The sequence below is a fragment of the Tiliqua scincoides genome, chromosome 5, assembly GCF_035046505.1.
Source record: "Tiliqua scincoides isolate rTilSci1 chromosome 5, rTilSci1.hap2, whole genome shotgun sequence".
Classification (NCBI taxonomy): Eukaryota; Metazoa; Chordata; class Lepidosauria; order Squamata; family Scincidae; genus Tiliqua; species Tiliqua scincoides.
This window is the reverse complement of record NC_089825.1, coordinates 84429324-84449455: the sequence shown is the minus strand read 5'-3', so window position 1 is coordinate 84449455 and position 20132 is coordinate 84429324. Positions and strand designations below refer to the sequence as shown.

General features: G+C 46.4%; 1 protein-coding gene across 1 annotated transcript; it reads left to right on the top strand.

Moving 5' to 3' along the window:
* Positions 1 to 74: 74 nt before the first annotated feature.
* Positions 75 to 10476, top strand: LOC136652325 (keratin, type I cytoskeletal 19-like). Its single transcript, XM_066629259.1, has 7 exons — positions 75 to 431; positions 2171 to 2253; positions 5317 to 5473; positions 5607 to 5765; positions 6102 to 6227; positions 7236 to 7466; positions 10375 to 10476. The coding sequence occupies exons 1-7, from the start codon at positions 93 to 95 to the stop codon at positions 10474 to 10476; spliced, it is 1197 nt and encodes a 398-aa protein (XP_066485356.1). The 5' UTR covers positions 75 to 92.
* Positions 10477 to 20132: the final 9656 nt, after the last annotated feature.

The following is a 20132-nucleotide window of genomic DNA, read 5'->3' as shown; positions in this document are numbered from 1 at the left end:
GTAGCTCCACTTGGGGCTATGGAATTGGCCCAAGCAGCTTTTCAAGCAGCAGCCGTGGTGGGGCATTTAGTGGTGGTGGTTACGGAAGGAGTATGAGCACAGGAAGCTGTCCCAGTGGCAGCTATGGAGGTCACCTTAGGTTTGGCAATGGCCTAGTTCGAATTGGCAGTGGGGATGTTGGCAATGCCATCGGTGGGGTGGGTGCTGCTCCTGCTGTTTGTGGTATCATCTTCTCTTCCACTGACGAGAAGGTGGTGATGCAGAACCTGAATGACCGCTTGGCCAGCTACATTGACAAAGTGCGATGCCTGGAGGCTGGGAATGCTGAGCTCGAGTCCAAAATCAGTGATTTCTATGCCAAGCAAGGCCCCCCTGGGGAACGGAAGGACTACAGCCACTATTACCGACAGATGGAGGAGCTTAAAAACCAGGTAGGGATATCATCTGTCAATCACACTCCAAGGATCTCAGCACTGTGTATTTGAGTTGTGCAGGGGTGCCCTCCTCCCCGTCAGACCCAGACTTGCCTTGCGAGGGGGCCAAGGAGACACAAGGGGAAGGCAGCTTGGCCAGGCAAGAGGGAGAGCCGCTCGGCGCAGGCAAGTCTGCCTGACAACCTCCCACATCCCCAGCTCATGGGGAGAGACCTGCTGACAGGGCGCCTCTCCCTGACTGGAGCACCTGGTGTCAGGGAGAAGGTGGGAGGCCAGAAGGACCTGACCCAGTAAGAGGTCAGGGAGGAAGGAGAGACAAGGGAGGTAACACCAGGAAGAGAGGCCCTGGGTGGGGTCCTTTTATGCCCTCCCCAGTAAGGAAGGGGTGAGGCTGGAGGACAAAGCAGCCTATATTAGGGTCATGGGAGGCCCATGATGAGGGCAGAAAGCCAGGACTGGAGAGGCAGAAGGCTGTCTCCAACAGCACTTAGACTAAAGGGCTATGCCGGAGAAGAGGACCAGGGTGACTTAACCCCCTCCCCCTGAGCCAACCTGAGGCCTCCTGAAGGGCCCCAAATAGAGACAGTCCCCAAGCAGAAGCTGCCTTCTCTCCCAGCCTGCCAGACACCCCTACAAGTTCTTGCATTGCATGGTACAAACGCCATTATGGACGTCCAAACCCATAAAGGAACTCGTTTCGCCATCCTCTTTCTAAGTATAGATTTCATTCTCTTTTCTTAATGTTATTAGTTGTCTTTTATATGACACCTTTAAAGGGCAAAGTACCATTCTATTTACCACCACCATAGAAGTTGCTTAAACCAAGCATCCTTTAGGTAGGTGTTTTCTCAGATGTGACTGGAGAATATTTAAATAAACCAACCATATGGCTGGGGAGGTGATAAGGCCAGAGGCATATCAAGGGTGGAACCTGAGGGGCACCTGCCCCTGGTGCTATGCCAAGGGGGCTGCAATTTTTGGCAGCTTTGCGATTGGTGCCCCCCATCCTTCTGCTCAGTGGCGCTTCAAGGAAAAGGGGGTGGCTGCTAAATCACTAAGTGGCTGCCACCAGTGCCTCCTCCTTCCTCCGGAAGTGATATCACGTCATCATGTAACAATGTGACATCATGACATCACTGCCACAGGCACCAAGGTTATTAAGTATGCTGCTGGATAAGACAGGTTTTTCTCACAGATTCTGAACTGTTCTGAGTAAGAAGTGAATTGAACTAGAACTTTTCTCCCTGAGATACACTCTCCACACTTTCTCTTCCTTGTCATCTCCATCTTCCTTTTCCAATCCAGGGAGTGGGAGGAGGAGGAGAGGTGGAGGTAAGTGGGCAGACAGAGACAAACAACCTCCTCCAATCTGCCTTGGTCGACTTCAGTCATGGACAGCCTTCTCTGCATGGCTGTGCAGCTGGCCTTGGAGCCCTGCCCACCTTCCATTATGGCACTCAGGAGCTTGATGATGATGATGATGTCATTACCAAGTGCCTTGGAGCTGCCCGTGTGCAGTTCTGTGCAGGCTCCATGAACCCCCCCTGTAAAAATTGCAGGGAACATTGCCCATGGATGAGCCCTGGGGAAGTGCAGAAAAACTCACATCGCTTGCCTGCAGCTTGAAGTGGAATATTGAATCTACCACCGCATTGTGCTGGACTTATATACCCACCCTCTATATAGTACCTAGAGACCTAAGAGCTTCTTTTTTTCTTTCCTGACTCTTTTCCCAGATTATTTCTACAACAGTAGAGATTAACAAGATTCTTCTCAAGATTGACAACAACCAGCTGGACGTTGAAGACATGAGACAGAAGTAACCATTTCTCCATCAGATAAAGAATGTATCCTGTCTTCTTGCAATACAGAAAGTCCTCACTTAAAGTCATTTCTTTAAAGGCATTTGGTTATAAAGTTGTTGAGGAAAAAAAAAAAATTGATTCCTGCATCTGTGTGGAGTTTGCACACTCTCTTCATGTCTGTGTAGGTTTTCTCCAGCATGGAAAGCTCACAGTTATTTCAGTGTTTAATATTAGAAGAGTTTTGTGGCTTTATTTAGAAGTTTGGTGATGTTTTTGTGACCAGAAATATGCTGTAGGAACTTAACTCTTGTCTACGTATATCAGTCAGCCTATAGTAAAATTGGTTTCATTACACAGGCCTACAAAAAACAAAACAAAAACCCTTTTTTTAGTCGCCAATAATGCTTGAACACATTTAGGATATTTTTGAAGTGCTGAACCCAAAAACGGCATTGGTTTTGCCCGAATGACTCTAGTTTGGGGGGTGGGCTACAGCATGGCCACCATCAGCATAGCCAATGCAATGGCTTCCTCATGATGAAGCTGCTAGAATCAGCATATAAGGTAGCTATGCTGTACCCCCGAAATTAGAGCCAATCAGGAAAAACCGATAACATTTTTTGTTTCAGCACCTCAAATATACTCAAGAATAGGTCTAACATTTAAGACAACAGAATGTGGGTAGGCCTGTATTGTAAGTCGTTTTGCTTAAAGCTGCAGTTTCTAAGAACCTGTCAACAACTTTAAGTGGGGACTTGCTGTATTCAAATCCTTCAGATGTTCCTGAATTCACATTTGTGGAAATTAGTATGGGGAAAAGGGCCAGGACGTGTGAAAAAAAAGGAGGAAGGGATACATCTCCAGGGCTTTTGCAGAGGACTGTGTGTGTTGGAGGAACTTGGATCATATCCAATCATGTCTGCTGACCTCACTGACTCCCTAACCCTATTCAGCACAATTTCTGAAACAACTCATACAAACTACAGGTGGTGCCTCAGTATTCGCAGGGAATCGGTTCCCAGACCCTCTGTGGATACTGAAATCCGTGGATAGTCAAATCTGCTGATCTCTCCACCTGCAATTGTGTGAGCTTCTGGCAGGATTCTCATACAGGCATATACAGGTGGAGCCTCTTTATTCATGGACTCAGAACCAGTGGTTTTATCTCACTGCGCGTTCTGAACCCCATGGATCTCCCCACCTCTGAAGATCTCCAGAAGGCCAATAAAGGCACTTTTGAAGGCCTCTGGATGGCCAAAAGAGGCACTTTTGAAGGCCTCTGGAAGGCCAAAAGAGGCACTTTTCCAGTTTTCAGCCAAAAACCGGAAGTGCCATTTTTGGCCTTCTGGAGGCCTTTAGAGGGCCTCCTGAGGGCTGGGGAGGGTGTGCATTGCCTCCCCTGACCTCTGAATGTGACTGGAGCATAGTTCGGAGGACAGCAGGTGGGGAGATCTCACAGCAGATGAGATAAAACCATGGATCCCAAATCCACAGATAAAGAGGCCCCACCTGTATATACATGTATGGGAATCCTGCCAGAAGCTCACACGTTCAGAACCTTTGTGTTTACAGTTCACGTATAAGACCTTTCAGAAGTTATGCTGAATGGGAGGGGGGCAACGAGAGCAATTCCTCATGCATGTTCAATCAACATTGAATGATATGTGCACACAATCCAGTGTGAATGTACTGTTGTATGTGACTGACTTTGGGTGAAACCAGACATTACTAGAGTTGTGTGGCTGTCATTGAGAAAACCAACACTGTGTCTCTTTCTCCCCCCTCTCCCCCTTTCCAGTGATGTCTAGTACAGCAATACCTTGACTTTCGTCCACTCAACTTTCATTGCTTTGCTCTTTCAGCTGTTTTCAATTACAGTCATGTTTCAAATTTCCTCTATGCGCTTTCCTCTTGTCTGATATCATCAACCTTCCACAACAGCTACTGATATTCTTCTGTTTCTGTTTATTTAGGTTTTGCACACATTCCTATGTGTTGTATAGTTAGTTACATGCATTTTTTGACAGCCAAGATAAATTTTCAAGTGAAATAAGGCTATGTTTGACATTCATCCATTTTGGACTTTCATCCATGCTCTGGTCTCTGCTCAGACGAAAGTGCAAGGTATTGCTGTAAGTAAATACATGTTGACAATGACGTCGCTATACTGTGAGTTTCCTTATCCTTACAAGTTCTTCCCAGTGAGAACTTGCACAGAACCTGAAGTGTAATGGCGTCACGCAAATTTACTGATGAGACATTATGGAGGGAGAGGAAGAGGGAGAGACACCGTTGGTGTCATTCTAATTACTGGTTTGGGCAACAGCCACGTGCCTCTTGAAATGGCTTGTTCTGCCCAATTTGATGTTCATGAACTTGGAGGTGGTGTGCTAAGAGGAACAAGATGTAAGGATCCACAAGTTCTTTTCTAGTGCAAATCACTCTAAAATCAGACTGTAGTCATTTCCGTCTGTGATGGACACCTACCAATTTTCATTTGGTATGGACATCAGCCAGTAACACAGGGCTGGGCCTTACTATGAAATGACACAAAGCAAATCTTCTTTGGGCTGTTTGTTCTGGGAAGGCCACCATTTTCCTGCTTCTACCCTCTGTTGTTGTGTGTCATTAAAGATCAAGTCCCAACTGAGAAGCATGTGTGTGTCCGTAAATGCTTCAGGTGCAAAGATGTTTAAGGCTAATACTGCAGGAACAGGGTGACCAAATACAGTGGAGGACAGAGTGCCTATACTGTTAACCATTGTATAGAAGAGGGAATTTTGACAGGTGCAGCTCAATAAGGAAGGGCTTTAAAAGCTACACCTTCCAAAATCCTCTCTTCTATACAATGGTTAAAAGTATAGGCACTCTGTCCATCATTGGATCTGATCATGGTGTGCAGGAATAAGCATGTTTCCCAAATAAGGCTGCAATTCTTTACACACTCTCCTGGAAGTAAACCCCACTGAGCACAATGGGACTTACTCTTGAGTAGACATGCATAGAATTGTACTGTGAGTTGAGTGCAGCTAGCGGTTGGCTAGTCTTCAGGGTTCTTTAATCTCTTCTGGATTTAGGCTTGAATGTGAATGTAGTATTCGTCAGAATGTGGAGGCTGACCTGAATGGATTACATCTCATTTTGACTCAACTGACCAGCTCTGTGACTGACTTGGAGGCTAAGCGTGAGTCCTTGGAGGAGGAACTGTGTCATCTCAAGAAGACCCATGCAGAGGTACACTATTGGCTCACCAAAACATGCTCTCCTCCTTTCTCAAAAGATAATATGTGTATTGTAATGGAATATGTGTATTGTCTATGCCAATAAAGGTCTAATGTACGTATAATGAAAGGGGCTGTCCTTTCAGGAAGTAAATCGCCTGCAAAAGTGGACAAGTGATGTCACTGTACAAGTTAGTACCACTCCTGGGCCTGATCTGAAAAGACTGCTGGAGGAGATGAGACACAAGTATGAAGCAATGATCAACTCCAACCGCAAGGAGGTGGTGCAGTGGTATGAAAGCAAGGTAGAGAATGGCTGCCCCTTTAAGGAATCAAAATTAAAAGGATGGAGACCTGCAGGGGTCCCAGGATGGCAGTGGTTCTTTGTTCCTCATAGCTCCCTGCCCTTCTCCATGGTCAGCGGAAACAAAACACAGGGTGCATGTGTGTACCAATGTACATAATTCAGGTTGCAGAACCTGGAGGCTTCTGTGTGTTATTTTTAAGAGCAGGGCACACACAATTCTGGCTATGAACTCTTTTTGTTCTTGCCCACCATACCCAATGCTATTTTGCCCATTCTTCTCTTGCCCATTGAATATTAAATAAAACTGCGGATACTTTGCCCATGTCTGTTTCAGCTTGAGGAAGTGAACCAGAAAGTCTACACCCGCAGCAAGGAAGCTGAGGATGGCCGCCGCAAAGTGGTTGATCTGAGACGCCAATTGCAGGCCTTCGAGATTGATCTTCAGACCCAGTGCAATCTGGTAAGGGCAGTGGGAATGGCCAGCCCCTTATTGCACTACCTGCTCTTCCTTGAGAAGGTTATGGTGATTTCCCATTCTAGTATTGATCAGGTCCAGGTCCCTATGCAACTGGATGCTTCTTGACCATTTACTGAATATAATTGGCACCCAGGGTGATGATTCTCAGTTATCAGGGCATTCAGTTAAGAGCCACAAGGGAACACCACCAGGAAAGGGCTAGGACAGGCAGTACAATGACTTGCTTATGGCCATCGGTTCAATCCCAAGATGATTGACCATCCATGTTATGTGTTTTCCAACAGAATGGCATATTCCCCTTTCTAACGATCAACCCTATCCTTCAGGATCCTCTGAAGGATCATATCCTATCTCAAATTCACTCGACAGCCTTGCTGAGGGACAGTAGAGAGACCTACTGCAACCCTTGCTGTAGAAAATTCTTGTCTCACTAAGGCCCAAATCCTAGCCAACTTCCCAGCACTGGCATAGCTGTGCCGGTGGGGCATATGCTGCATCCTGCAGTTGGGTGTCACTCATGGAGGCCTCCTCAAAGTAAGGGAATGTTTGTTCCCTTACCTTGGAGCTGCATTGTCCTTATCTCAGTGCTAGAAAGTGGGTTAGGACTGCGCCCTAATCATCTTAGAAAAGGACAAAAAATAATGGCACCAGAATAAAAAATCCTGCACATTGTGATTTGCTTTCCCACTCATCTTTGTCCCTTTGGTCCCACTGGTGAAGAAATATACTTTGGGATGGAACTTTGGATCTGAGCTTGCACAATTTTGCTGCAGAGATTTGTAGACCCTGGAGTCTGCAGTATTACACAAGAAGCAGTATCCATGCTTTCCTCTCTGATACAGGTGCAAAGTGAGGACTAGGCTGAATAAATGACACTCCCCTTTTATGTAATTTCCCTCTGCTTTTTTCATTGCTCCTCATCCAACAAACACTTCATTCATCATACACCCTTAAAGTACTGAAGATTTTGGTTTCTGTTTTGTCTTCTAGAAGGATTCGCTGCAAGTGTCTTTAGCTGAGATAGAACATTGCTACAATACCCAGCTAGCTGAAATACAAGATCACATCTCCTGCATGGAACAGCAGCTGACAGAGCTGCGCTTGGAAATGGAGGATCAGGACCAAGATTACAAAGAGCTCCTGGATGTCAAAACCCGGCTGGAGCAAGAGATCCAGACATACCGCAGCCTGCTGGAGGGAGGGCAGCCAGATCATGTGTGCGTAATTACAGAAGTGGGTCAAAAATTTTCAGCATCTTGCCAAATGCTACCCCCTTATCAACTGATGCACCAGCTCATGTTCCATTGACACTCCAGCCCACTGCTTTCCTTTCCTCCACACATCTTCTCTGTCCCTCTCTTCCTTTACCAACCCAGGGAGTAGGAGAAGGAGGATCAATGGAGGGAAGTGGCAGACAGAAGTGGGTGCCCCCACCAGTGTGCTGCCTGAGGCAGCCATTTCAGTTGTCCTCATAAATGGGCCGGCCCTGATGTGGTGGATATAATGTGTAGCTCCCAAATCCAGTTGTTTGTTGGCAGGTCTATTTGTAGTGCGAAGGTCCAGTGAAAACATCTAGTAGGCCCTGCAGGCTCCTAGAACCACCATTTCTTCTCTTCCCCATTAGCCAGAGGTACCCTCTCCCTATCAACTGAACATAGTCTTTCCATGGCATTCAAATACAGAGCACACTCCCATCCATAGCTGAGGCTAAGATATATAACTGAGGCTGAATGCTCTTACTTCTGAACCTCTCCAGCCACTACCTGCACTAGCTCTGTAGCGTAAAGCTGACTGGTCCTGCACAGAATGGAAAATGAAAATGGGATAGATGAACATTATTCTGACTGGTGGTCCGATCCTATAAACCTTTAATGACAGCAGAATTAGTTTTCCAGTTCGTGAAATGCTCTGTGATGGCATGAAGATTACGCTGCTGCTGGGTCATTTGAGGCTGCTGCTGCAAGGCAGTACCAATGGCAGATCCCTGAAGGATGCTGAGGCAGGTAGACTGGTGTGGGGGGGAGGGTTCGTGAGGAGGGCAGGGGGAGTGACTGGGTGGGGAGGAGGAGGAGTCAGGGTGCCAGGCGAGGGCAGCAGGAGATGGATCTGGTGGCCTCTCCTGGATCCTACACCCCATTTTGCAACCTGACACACCACCTGGCTTTACTTGGACATGCCTGAGCATAATTGCTGGTGCAAGTCTGAGAAAACCCATAGATAGTCGGTCAGCTTTATTTACCTTCTGCAGGCTGTCTAATCTCGTCCCCCATAAAATGCAGGGTAGGCTCCATTGATGTGGCTGCATGCTATACTATGAACAGGACTGGGCTGTGGATCTGATAGTATCCTTGCAAACAAAGCTAACTGAAGTTGATGGAGACTGTTGCTAGCTAAGATCAGTTTCAGAGAAAGACCAGATCTACACAAGGTTCTAATTAATCTGGTTTTCTTTTTGTAACAGAGGAGGCGGAGCCCGCCGTCCACCTTCAGCTGGAAGAGTGGGAGGAATTGGTGGCCATCCAACCCAATAAGAAGCCTATTGCCATTAGCCATGCCAGCCAATGTATGTGCCAGGTGATGAACATTTCATGAAATGAAAGAGAAAACTATTTTGCTGCTCTCCTTTTCAACGCATCCTAATACCTTCTTTCTCTTTCTGTCTCAACAGTGTACTCCAGAAAAGCATACAACTGGTCAAGGCAGTCCAATATTATCCAGGTCCATGGCTACCTGGGAAAGCTGACAGCACGGCTTATGCAGTTTGTTCTTAACCCTTGTCCCAACTCTAACCCTAACTTGTGTACTCAGATGTCAGGTAGTTGGTGTTCCCTTGTGAGTCTGCCTAGATCAGGGCTGGATCAGCCATGAGGGGAACTGAGGTGCTCATGTCAGGTGGCAGACCGGAAAAAACCATGAACCATGCGACTGCCTGCCACCTCCCCCTGGTCTGCTGCCCACCCAGCTGCTTCACTCTATGCTTCAATCCTTTTCTTATTAAGAGTAAGGAGAAGAGGATCGGGGTAGTAGTAACTCACCTTTTCCTCTAGCAGTGCTTCCACAAGAAATTGAGGTGGCAATGCTTGGGGACGACGACAGTCAGACACCACAGCAATCCTTTTCTGACACTCCCCTTCCACGACAGTGATCAAAGCAGGATCATTCCGCCTCTATTGATTGGCTGGAACCAATCAGGCAAGAAGAAAGCAGAGGTGAGCAAGCCTCTTACCTTTACCTTCACCCTGTCCCACACGTTCCCATCCAACCATGTCTTCAAACAAATAGGCTGGATGGAGTAGGCCAGGACCAGAAAAAACACTCCTCCCAGCATGCTCTGCCCAGCTGGTTTGTTTGAACATAACCAGGTAGGAGCAAGTGGGAAGTGGTAGAGATAAAGGTCAGGAGGCTGTGGTAGGGGGCCCTGGAGCACACCCTCTGCTTAGCGCCTGTCTTTTTTTAAACAGCCGGGAGGATGAGGAGGAGGTGGCAGCATTAGCAGTAGCAATGGTGGGCGCATATGCAGCTTCCCCCAAAAAGTCCAAATTAGGCTGCTGCCACAGGCACCAGTTAAACTAGGGTGGTGGTGGTGAGATACACTGTGGTGAGGGCAGCAGAACTGGTGGTGGATCTGCTCAAACTGCCTGCCCCTACTCCGGCGAACCTTTGGCTTGCATCTTACTTCTGGCAGCTTCTTTGAACTAATCCAAAATGCTTGTTCATGTTAACCTTGCCCATTGTTGACTAATCAACTCACTTAATAAAGGCTTTACTTATTAAACTCACTTAATAAAGGCTTTACTGGTTGCACCTGAGCCTGAAACGCAGGTTGGTCAGTTCTGACAAAGTGACAGTGACAACCGTCTGAGAAACCACATTTCACAGGCATTGCACAATGACAGTTTGCATTCACTCTCCACTTTAGGATGATGTCCCCCATGCAAGATAGCCCTACAAAACTGTCTCAGGCAAGGCTAGCTCCAACATGCTGAACAATACACTCAGAGAAACTATGATTCATACTTCTACTAATATACTACTACTAGTAATATACAAGCAGGTTTTGGGATGTGTTGCGGATGCACATGATCCAAGCTTTGTTCCCCTAGGCTCCTAACAGGTGTTCACCTATCAGGTGTCTAAGGGCTTCAAATACCAGCTGATTCACTGGAAACCCAGCATTGTCCTGGCATCTGTGGATGTTGTGAAGTTCTTCCAAACTAACTGCAGCACGTAAAGCAGTCCCACCGGAAACCATAGCTTCTAAGCAGTGGCATTACTAGGTGTTGGGGTGTGTGTGGACCACACTGGGTCACACCATGGGAGGGTTTACCCCAAAGGAGGGGAGCCAGAAATGTTTGGCTAGACCGGCTAGGTGGGGAGATCATGGCTCTGCATCAGGAAGCCTGGTAGACCTGGTCTCTGGAGACTTTTCCAGCCATTGCCACCCTTCCCCCGCTCCATTTCATCCTTCCATGTCCCCATTCCTTCCACCCCCATCACCACCCTTCCCCTGCCCTGCACTGGGTAACACCAACCCTAGTGCTTTCAAGTCCCCCTGGACACCTAGTAGGCAGCTAGTGGCCCTGGGATTCCAGCCATCCACCATATCCAACTCAGGCTAGAGCCAAGTCTGCACAGCTATGAAGTTCATGTTTTGCATATCTAAAGTCCTCAGTTGAACCCTTGACACCTCCAGTGAAAAAAGGAAGTCTTCTGGCCCATTGCTGAGTGCATCTGAATCAAGGGAGATTGCAGCATATTGACCACCAGACTGTGAGAGGAACACAGGATAATCAAAAGAGGAAGCAGCAAGTCCTTCTTGAGTGAGAAAGATAAATATTCAAAACCAGGACAACTCAAATTTAAATACGGATCTGAGAAATGATGTTAAAAATGAAACGTCACACCTTGTTGACATTGTTCAATAATTCACACCCAAACATGAATACACCTCAGACTGTGAATGTTGTACATGTCCTGGGAAGGAGCTGCTGGTAAAGTGAAACACTTTTTAAAAAAGTCTCATAAAGCTAGGTGGGTCCCAACAGAGCATCACTGTAAAAAGTGGGTCCTGGTGCTCAAAAGTTTGGGAAGCACTGCACTAGAGAGTGTAGCATGTTTGAGAGTGAGAGCTGAATTTTGCAGGTTGAAATTTGAATCCAGGTGAGGGTAAGTGATGTCTTGAGGGCCCAATCCTACCCAATTTTCCAGTGCTGGTGCAACCCTGCACATGCCTGATCTTGTATGATCTCGGAAGCTGAGCAGGTTCAGGCCTGGTTAGTACTTGGATGGGAGACCGCCTGGGAATACCGGGTGCTGTAGGCTTATACCATAGTCTTTCGAGATTGAAGGTTGCCAACCATCCGGTGCAGTTGTGCCAGCAGGGTGTGAGCTGCATCCTATGGTGGAGGGGCAGGCACTGGGGCCTTCTCAAGGTATGGGAACATGTGTTCCCATACCACAGGGCTGCATTGTGGCTACACCAGAGCTGGAAAGTTGGATAGGATTGGGTCCTGAATCGCCAGACACTGAGGCAGCAGAATTTAATTGATCCCTGCACTGGAGACTCTTCCAAATTATTTTTCTAGTGGTATGAGTTTTACTTTGGGAGCAAGATATCCTGCTTTAAGTTCCCAGATACTTGGAATATGTGCCTGAGACACTTTGGCAGCAAACATCTCAGAGCTGAATATTTATTAAAGAAGTATGGGGCCACCCCATTATTAAAAAAAAACATTGGAGCCCTTAATACTTCCCAGGCGGTAGCTGCACATTTCAGTCTGTAATGAATACATGAATTAATCGAGTGTATAATATAGAATTAAAACTTAATGTGTTCTGTGTGCTCCCCTAACATGCAAACAAATTAAAAGTCCACATTCATTATTTTCCCTGCACGAATTCCCTCCAAGTCATTATCTGCCTGACACATCAAAGGCACAGCGAAGTGTTTGTCAGAGGGCGCCTGGCAGGCATTATACAAATCTTGCAGAATAATTACGACAGGCAACAAGATAAAAATGATGTTGAACAAGCTTTGCACCATTGTCGGTGAAGCCACACCAATATGACAGACAAGCACTTCTCAGTGAAAGAACACACCCCTTTTTCCTCCAGGGATGGCAGGAATTCCTGGATACTCATGTATGACAAACTCACCCAGACAGTCAAAGGATGGAATCAAGCAAAAGGGACTGAGGGCAAACATGGCAGATCAGGCACCAGCTATTACAGGGAGAAAGAAGCCCACCTTTTGCAGGTCCATTGCTTGAGATATTTATGGAAGCCTAGTTTGGAGATGAGCGATGCAAAGGAAGAGATGGTGGGTGGAACAAAACAAGAGTAAGAGGGCTTAGTGGTGTAGCAAGCAGGGTGTAGGGTGGGCGGTTTACCGCGGGTGCCAGGCCAGGAGGGGGTGCCACCCGAGGCCCAGCCAAGGTGGCAGCTCCGCTCTGGAGAGAAGCACTTCAGGCCATTGGGCAGGCTTAGGGTCAAAAATGGCCGAGGCTGAGGAAGGGTGACACACCTTCCTTTCAAGGTGATCTCAAAACACATAGACGAACAGGCCTTGCTGAGGGAGAGTCAGCATGGCTTCTGTAAGGGTAAGTCTTGCCTCACGAACCTTATAGAATCCTTTGAAAAGGTCAACAGGCATGTGGATGCGGGAGAACCCGTGGACATTATATATCTGGACTTTCAGAAGGCATTTGACACGGTCCCTCACCAAAGGCTACTGAAAAAACTCAACAGTCAGGGAATTAGAGGACAGGTCCTCTCGTGGATTGAGAACTGGTTGGAGGCCAGGAAGCAGAGAGTGGGTGTCAATGGGCAATTTTCACATTGGAGAGAGGTGAAAAGCGGTGTGCCCCAAGGATCTGTCCTGGGACCGGTACTTTTCAACCTCTTCATAAATGACCTGGAGACAGGGTTGAGCAGTGAAGTGGCTAAGTTTGCAGACGACACCAAACTTTTCCGAGTGGTGAAGACCAGAAGTGATTGTGAGGAGCTCCAGAAGGATCTCTCCAGACTGGCAGAATGGGCAGCAAAATGGCAGATGCGCTTCAATGTCAGTAAGTGTAAAGTCATGCACATTGAGGCAAAAAATCAAAACTTTAGATATAGGCTGATGGGTTCTGAGCTGTCTGTGACAGATCAGGAGAGAGATCTTGGGGTGGTGGTGGACAGGTCAATGAAAGTGTCGACCCAATGTGCGGCGGCAGTGAAGAAGGCCAATTCTATGCTTGGGATCATTAGGAAGGGTATTGAGAACAAAACGGCTAGTATTATAATGCCGTTGTACAAATCAATGGTAAGGCCACACCTGGAGTATTGTGTCCAGTTCTGGTCGCCGCATCTCAAAAAAGACATAGTGGAAATGGAAAAGGTGCAAAAGAGAGCGACTAAGATGATTTCGGGGCTGGGGCACCTTCCTTATGAGGAAAGGCTACGGCGTTTGGGCCTCTTCAGCCTAGAAAAGAGACGCTTGAGGGGGGACATGATTGAGACATACAAAATTATGCAGGGGACGGACAGAGTGGATAGGGAGATGCTCTTTACACTCTCACATAATACCAGAACCAGGGGACATCCACTAAAATTGAGTGTTGGGTGGGTTAGGACAGACAAAAGAAAATATTTCTTTACTCAGCATGTGGTTGGTCTGTGGAACTCCTTGCCACAGGATGTGGTGCTGGCGTCTAGCCTAGACACCTTTAAAAGGGGATTGGACAAGTTTCTGGAGGAAAAATCCATTATGGGGTACAAGCCATGATGTGTATGCGCAACCTCCTGATTTTAGGAATGGGTTAAGTCAGAATGCCAGATGTAGGGGAGGGCACCAGGATGAGGTCTCTTGTTATCTTGGTGTGCTCCCTGAGGCATTTGGTGGGCCGCTGTGAGATACAGGAAGCTGGACTAGATGGGCCTATGGCCTGATCCAGTGGGGCTGTTCTTATGTTCTTATGTTCTAAGGGAGGTCTCAAAGTGACACCTTTTGTATGGTATCCTTTCTTGCCAGCTAGGGCGGTGTTTTTCAAGATAAACATGTGAGAACAGTAGCACACACCAGAAATCTCTTAATATCTCAACTATTTATTGCGAACCATATACTAGAAAAGCAGATGTATAGAAACAAATATAATAGGTTCGCGGATCACCATTTTACTTTCTAGGTTACCTCAGGAGCCTGAGGCCAAGGGGATCATGCAGATTGTATCAACCACTGACAGGGGCTTCTGCTGCAAAACTGAAATTGTTTCTCCAGTTCTCTCACATGGCTTTTCTCCTCCTGAGGCAATCTGTGCCTGGCTGTTAAAGAAGCAGTACACGTCACTTTTTATGTTTGGGGAACCCTTGCCATACCAACCTGTCTGTTGAGGAACCTTTGCATGGAAGCCATGGGAACTCTGCTATACTGAAGAAGATTCAAGGCCATATTCTAGGACGACCAGTCATACTATGTTCACGTTGACTAGGTCTATTGGTCCTTATCGTTCCCCCACATGAACCGAAGGTGTACCCTACATTTAGGGCAGATTTCAGACTTCTATTATCACCTTTTTAAAAATCAGGGCACTTGAATCCACCAGTTGATCTCATGAACTCATGAGGTTGTCAATGGGTGGAGCCTACAGAATATGTTCTGGTCTGTTGTACTGTACATCTATCACATGGGCTTACAATTACCTTGCCACGAAAGCAATTGTGCTCACATGTGATATCAGGTTGCCACAGATCAACCCAACACAATCCAGTTTACGACAGTGCCACAAGCGCAGAGCAAGAACTTACAGTGCATGACAAGCAGTCAACTCAAGCAAGAGAGCCCATCGCAAGTCTAGCACACATATTTGCACACGTATTCGCAAGGCCGTCACAAGTCTAGCACACATATTTGCAGCATATTGTCAAGTCACCAAGAATTCAGAAGAGGTTCTAGAGAACATTTACGCATTTAACACTGAGGTTGCAACTTGTCCCAAGGATAATTACAGACCAATCCTATCATCGGATTTAGGGCAGCGGGGAAACAGTTCCGCTTTTGTAAAATGGCTGCTGACGTTATGTGGAGCACATAAAATGGCCGCTGATGATTCGTGCTGCAAAGTACTGGCAGCATCAGAGGCCAGCTGACACAGCCAGGAGCCTCCACAGGCTAAGCCAGCACAGGCCTCAGGTGGGAGAGTGGGAGTAATGAGGCATTTAGGAGAAGGAACTGGGGCAGGGAGGAGGAGGGAGCGGGTAGATCCGGCAGCAGTTGTGCACGTTGGATCTTATCTGCTCTTTTCAAAATTGCCCTTCCTTTTTTCTTTCCTCTGACATATGCCACCAAAGTGACTGGCATATGTCCAAGAGACCTAAAGGCAGCCTGTAGGCTTACATGGAGGGGAGAGCAGAGAGGGCATAAATCTCTCTCTCTCTCTCTCTCTCTTCTCTCTCTCTCTCTCTCTCTCTCTCTCTCACACACACACACACACACACACACCCTTATTTTTCTCTGAGAAAGGTGTGTTTGAGCTGCACCACTGCAGAATCCATGCCTTAGAATCCCTGTCCATGGAAGCGTTAAGCATTCTTCTTCATGTGCAGGAAACTTTTACCATGGAGTAGTATCCAGCGATGCGAGTAACCCCCATCCATTGAAGTAGTTCATCCCAGATACTTCTCTACCCTCAAACACACCCAACGGTCCCCTGTGGCTACATGCTGCAATGGCGCAAAGCTGTCTTGTTGGAAAGTTGATCTGATTGCCATTAATTTATGCACAGCTGGGAGCCACTCCAAACCATCTGTTCAGCCCCTTGCCCAAAAGAAGGGCCTCCTTCCCCCCACCAACCAACCTAAGCAATCCAGGCTCCAGTTTGCGATGAGCAGAGAGGAGGCACACTGCCCAAAAGGTGCCAACGGGGCTAATTGCTTCTGAGGGCTTTGCAAGTCAGCCAAGCCACACATTCCAAGTGAAGATGAAAGCTCCCCCAAGTTTCTAGTCCATTGGATCTTGAGGGGAATTGTTTCCTGACTGCCACAAGGCAGTTCCTGACTAGTTTTAGGAGAGATTCACCTGCAGACGCTGGGTCAATGAAAGCGGGGGCTCCTTTGAACATAGATGACAGGAGGTACAGCATGCAGAAGGCCTCCTCCCAACAGAGGCAGGACATAAGGAGCATATTATATGTTTTTTTGGATGCTATAGATTCTATGTAAAATATAAGACAATGCTCATACCTCAAGAAACTAACCACTTCTGTAGGGTCAAACCAGATGTGACATTAGTTGCAACTCTACTTATGGGTATGAATTTGGATCTCTTGTTTTGTGTGCCTCTACATTTCTATATGTGTGATCTGTCCCCTTCTGGGTGGCCTGGGTGTATGACAAGAACGATCACACCTTTGCTGCTTTGCCCAGGCCACAGTTGTTCTATTCTTCCGCATCTCTATACACACTAGTTTCTGAGTTTAAATGTTCATTCATTCCACCTTTATTGGCATAAACAATCCAACAAGAAAACAAGATTAAAACATTCAAGGTAGCCACCAATCATTGATCAGGCAAAGAAATACAAAGGAATTTACGCCTCGACAGTGCCTTAAATAAATATTTTGCTACATTTGATGAGTGGTCCTCATTTCTCCCGTCCAACAAGTACCGAATCAAGTCTGTATCTGAACCATGAAAGTTTTCCAGGAATGGATATAGAAATCGATGGCGTAAATCGATATAGTGGGTACAATACAAAAGTGCATGGGTCAAGGACTCTTTTGAGGTCAGGTCGCAAGAACATGACTGGGGACTCTCCAATGGTCTATTAAATCTTGCTCTTAGTACATTTGTAGGTAAGATATTAAACCTACCCAGTGTAAAGGCTCTACAAATCTGAGGTGAACACATGAACGATAGATAGCTTGAACCCAAATCAGAGGGCCATGAAAGACAATATATAGAGGCAAACAAGACTTATGGGCTGCAGCTTGCAAATCCTGTTTCTCTATATCGAATGGTCGGGTCCGAATAAGATTGTAAGCCGCAGACATGGGTAATCCTCCTATCAGATCAGTTGATAAACCTAGGAGCTGGAGTCTTTTGTAAAATAAGGTTAGACCAGGGGTAAAAGAAACATCAGCAAGAATATTGGAGAGCATGATGTTCTGATTTGCCTCACAACCGACCCTTAGCCAAAATCTCAGCCAGGCCAGTGTTTCAATTTTATGCAGACCAGCTTCGAGGCACAATGCTGCGTAAGGGACGCAGTGAGGTACTGCAAAGATCTTATAGAGGAATCTGGATTGAACACGTTCTACTAGAGTGGAAATGGCTGAAATCCAGATAGGGGTACCAAACAGCAATCATGCCAGAACCTTGGACTTAAAGATATGCACCGCTGCTGGGATATAAGAATTGCCCCAGGTGTAAATGTTAATTTAATTGACAGCTGACAGCAGCTGGGAACCTGATACTGAATGCAGTGCTACTGAAACATCTTGCATCTGATGAAAGGAGAAAAAGGCTTGCAGAGGAGAGAGAGAGAGAGAGAGAGAGAGAGAGAGAGAGAGCGCAAACAGGCATTTAATGGAAGATCTGGTTTTCCCCTTAGGCTTCTTGAGGAGAAGGCTGCAGAAACTCACACACAGCAACAGCCACTTTTGTCCACCAACTTGCCTCTACTGCTCCGCTTCCCCCTCCTCCCATTCCCTGGATTTTAAAAGGAAGAAGGGGATGGAGTAGAAGAAGAAGTGTGTGGAAGAGAAGAGAGGTGTATCTGATGCTGTAGCCCACCACTCTTCCATGTTTCCTGTTCTACCTCTGTCTTCCTCTTTGAAGCCAGAAGGCTGGAGGCAGGAAGCCAGAAGAAGCAAAGGCTGGCTTATAACCAGATGTCAGAGGGCAGAATTAGGCATGTTGAGAAGTCTTTGCCTTGGCCGGAGCATCTGTGAGCAACTAGGGCCAAATGAGCCTTTACATTAAGGCCACCATTTAGCAATGGGTTGAAATCTAGCAGAGTCACTTTTAGACAAAAAAAACAGACACACATATATACACTCACACACTTGTACACACGTGTGTGTATGTAATTGAGGACTGTGGTACATGAGAAGGGAGATTAATTTTTCCTTCTGTGCAATTTTCCTGCCAACCACCCCCCCAGGTTATTTGCTTCCAAATTGTGTTGCAAAGGGTGAAGTACTGTAAGTGAAGGATGGATGGATGGATGGATGGATGGAAGTGACAGACACATAGAGAGTAATGAAGAGGAGAAAGATGAAACACAGAGAGAGAAGCAAAAAGGAGAGGAGAAATATGAGTGTAATGAAAATGGATGCTTAGAAAGAAAGGGAGCAAGAGATACAGAGAAAGGATAATAAAGTGAAGGAGAGAAGGAACCAGACATAGGACTGAAAACTGAAAATGGATCCTACATTGCAGGTGGGATGTGTATGACTGGAATGTGGTGTGGGAGAAATGGTTTGTTGCAGGCAGTTTGTTAGGCAATTTCACCAAGGTGACAAAGTGCAATAAAAGACATTATGCTAACATCTGCCTTCCCTGACAGCCACTCCCCTCTACCAATTATAGTTCTCAGAGTCTCCCCTCCTTGCCCAGAGGACCTTTCCATCCATAATTTCATTTTCAGTGATTGCTGATCTCTGCTGAGCTTGTATTTGGGGAATGACAACAGAGCATTCCTGAGGGTAAGGATATGCGAAGGCAGGTTTGAGGAACTGTCTGTAGATCTGAGTTTCTGTCCCGACCTTGGTTGGAGCTTCCCTTGTGGGAAGGCATAGAAGCCACCAAATCATTTTGGAAGCCATTAAATGTGAATTGAAGACCTGTAATGCTTTGTGTGTGATCTTCTGTGGTAAACCTAAAAACACCAAGCTGACCTGCTTGTTACACAAATGAGTCTGTTGTCCCAGGTGTAAAAACAAAAGGGATTTCAGACCCATCTAGAGGGCTGACACCCTGATCACAGGTTGATGAAGGCAGGTTGTGAGAAATGTACTTTGCATGTGGTCAGAGGTTAGTCATAGCTATCATTATATGTTACAGAAGTTAGTGTTTGTGGATGTGGAACCAGGCCTAGGCAGCCCAAGGGCTTATTACTGTGGATCCAGCAACATAAAATATTAAATGGATCTTTTCATCTTCCCCCTCCCTCCATCTCTTCGTAGCTATTGATCCTACAATCTGAATTATGACCATGATTCAGGAGGGTTTGTTTTTTTTAAACCCTTCCTTCTTGTGGCACAGCTTTGACAAAAACCTCCCTTGATTCAGCAATTTGTTATAGGAGAAAAGTTGCAAAGTTTGCCTGTAGTAGCTTCCTTCCTGGGGTAAACAGAATCCTTGGAAGGGGCTAATTTTGTTGGGAAAGTAACACATGGAAAGGGTAACCCCCCTCCCCTGTATCATGGTTTCAACTCGGGTCAGGGTACCCATGACTCTAAATTAGAACAACAGATGGAAAGGCAAAAATATGTTTAGCATCATGTGTGATTTGACTCGGAGATAGTCTTATTAGTTCCCCAGCCATCACCTAGTGGATTCAGGCAAGATGGTTCTAGAAACAAATACGCAAAGGATTGAGACTGTGTTCCACTTCACATACTATAGGGACAGGCAGGTTCCCACATTTCCACCATGTGTCAAGTGCATCTTCTAAAACATTGGAAGGGAAATACATATGAAAACATGTGGAAAGCGTTCTGAGAGCCTCTGAACCAGTGATTTTCAACCTTTTCCATCTCATGGCACACTGACAAGGTGCTATAATTGTCAAGGCACACCATCAGTTTTTTGACCATTGGCAAGGCACACCGTGCTGCTGGTGGCCATTGGCCCTACTAATAAATTACCCTCCCCCAAACTCACGCAGCACACCTGCAGACCATT

Coding starts and splice junctions, on each gene's coding strand:
- LOC136652325 (XM_066629259.1), top strand. CDS start 93: ATGAGCACAGGAAGCTGTCCCAGTGGCAGCTATGGAGGTCACCTTAGG. Junction 432..2,170: donor TGGAGGAGCTTAAAAACCAG/GTAGGGATATCA, acceptor CTCTTTTCCCAG/ATTATTTCTACAACAGTAGA. Junction 6,228..7,235: donor TTCAGACCCAGTGCAATCTG/GTAAGGGCAGTG, acceptor TTTGTCTTCTAG/AAGGATTCGCTGCAAGTGTC.